The sequence below is a fragment of the Mustela nivalis genome, assembly GCF_964662115.1.
Source record: "Mustela nivalis genome assembly, chromosome: 9".
NCBI lineage: Eukaryota > Metazoa > Chordata > Mammalia > Carnivora > Mustelidae > Mustela > Mustela nivalis.
In genome coordinates, this window is record NC_139028.1 from 105,704,486 (window position 1) to 105,706,669 (window position 2,184).

Consider the following 2,184-nt stretch of genomic DNA (forward strand, 5'->3'; position numbering starts at 1 on the left):
GTTCTTCAATATATCAACAGAAAACAACTAGCTCTCTACACTGTTTCTAACAACCTCTAAAATGTACCTATAGAATGATTTGGGAAAAGGGAAAACTTTTATATAATAATACCACCATGTTCCTATATCCAAATGCTCAGATTGGACCTCTGGTTCTCTATTTCCTGCCTCTCCTGAATCTTGACCAAACTGTCAAGAAAGTGAGTCACAGCATTTATGATCAACTACTTCAGGTTATTTATCTGCTGTAATTAAGAATCTTGATCTTGTTTTTAAATCAAGAATAAATATTTAGTTCTCCTGGATGTATAGAATGTGGTATTAGATGAAGACTTTATTAATTATTATTAATAGCATATAAAAAGGATTGAATTGCTTACAGTTATTTGGATTTTAACTGAAGAGATGGAGAAAAACATATCATTGAAGGAAGTAGAAAATGTAAGTACATGCGGTCAGTGGATTATGGAGCATCATTCTCAAGAGCATAGAATTTGCCATTAGATGTAGCTTTGTATCTTAGCTTTCTGCTTAAGTTATAAGTGGATCGGTATTGTTATCTGAACTCACTCCTTTGTGTTCCCCCATATATAAATAAGTATTAAGAGAGACACTATTGGTTTATTATGAATTATGTATGCAACATGTTCATAAAATTCCAGGATTTAGTATGCTGTCAGTAAACAGCATTTGAATAATGATAGTTGTCTTAAACCAGAAAGATTTCAAACATTAAGTACAAACAATTCCTCTGTGACCTACATATTTTTTCATGTAAAAATATTCCAAACATTTTTAAGGTATCACTAAAAATATCATATGTTCTGTATCATTTCAGATAAATTAAGTTTCTGTTTTGTCTCTGGACTCACCTCAACCTCATGGAAAATCAGAACAATGTCACAGAATTTGTTTTTATAGGACTATGGGGAAATAAGCAACTAGAGTTACTCTTTTTCCTCTTGTTCCTGTTCTGCTACCTGGCTGTCTTAATGGGAAACTTCATCATCTTACTCACCATCACCTGCAGCCATCTAATCGAACAACCAATGTACTATTTTCTCTGTCACCTTTCCCTCATGGATCTCTGCTACACCTCCACTGTGGTCCCCAGGCTAATCAGGGACTTAGGTGCAGCAAGAAAAAACATTTCCTATAACAACTGTATGGCCCAGCTCTTCACTGCCCACTTGCTGGGGGGTGTGGAGATATTCATCTTGGTGTCCATGGCTTTAGACCGCTACGTTGCCATTGTCAAGCCCCTGCACTACATGGTCATCATGAACCGGCGGAAGTGTAACATGTTGGTCTTCATGGCCTGGGGTGTGGGATTTTGGCACTCTGTCGCTCTATTGCTCATGGTACTCAACTTGCCTTTCTGTGGTCCTAATCAGATCGATCACTACATATGTGATGTGAAGCCTCTTTTGAAACTGGTGTGCAAAGACATTCATGTTGTTAGTATATTAGTGATTGCAAATTCAGGAATGGTTGCAGTTGTCATTTTTCTTGTCCTGGTGGCTTCTTATATTCTCATATTATATAATCTTAGGACATACTCCTCTGTAGGGAGACGCAAAGCTCTCTCCACCTGCAGCTCTCATGTAATGGTTGTCATCTTATTCTTTGTGCCTTGTATCTATATTTATGTTCTACCTGCCGGGAGTGAGAACAAGGATAAGGAAGTCTCTGTGTTTTACACTGTTATTGCCCCCATGCTGAATCCTCTCATCTATACCCTGAGAAACATGGAGATGAAAATCGCCATGGAGAAGGTGTGGTCCAAAATGGCACATTCAGAATTCAAGTCAAGAGGCTGATTTTCATTGTGCTTTCAATCCTGTGTCCCCAGAGCATTGCCCACTTGTGATCTCATAGAAAGCATATGAGCTCTCTTTGTGGAGCTGGACTAAAGAACCTTTCAAGTTAGTATGAGCCAAAGAAGCAAGTCATTGTAATTCAGATTGCAATCTGCACTTTAAAGAGTCCAGTTAGTTCCAGTTGTGAGCACTTGGTTTTGAGGAATTCAAGAAATGCTCTTCCACAGCTCATCTCTGATCAAATCACTGATCACTCAAAAAAATCTATATGGATCCCTATTTTCCTTGAAACAAAATCCAACCTTCTCATTTGCTTATCATAAATGTCCCTAAATTGGTTCAGCTCTAACTGGTACTATCAGAG

The 2,184-nt window shown here is 37.9% G+C and overlaps 1 protein-coding gene across 1 annotated transcript; it reads left to right on the forward strand.

Annotated features, from left to right (window-relative positions):
- Positions 1-881: 881 nt before the first annotated feature.
- On the forward strand, positions 882-1,820 carry LOC309840363 (olfactory receptor 4P4-like; the record flags this gene model as incomplete). The annotated part of the gene is made up of 1 exon (XM_082682416.1): positions 882-1,820. One exon carries the CDS (start codon positions 882-884, stop codon positions 1,818-1,820), a length of 939 nt encoding a protein of 312 aa, XP_082538542.1.
- Between the last annotated feature and the right edge of the window lie 364 nt (positions 1,821-2,184).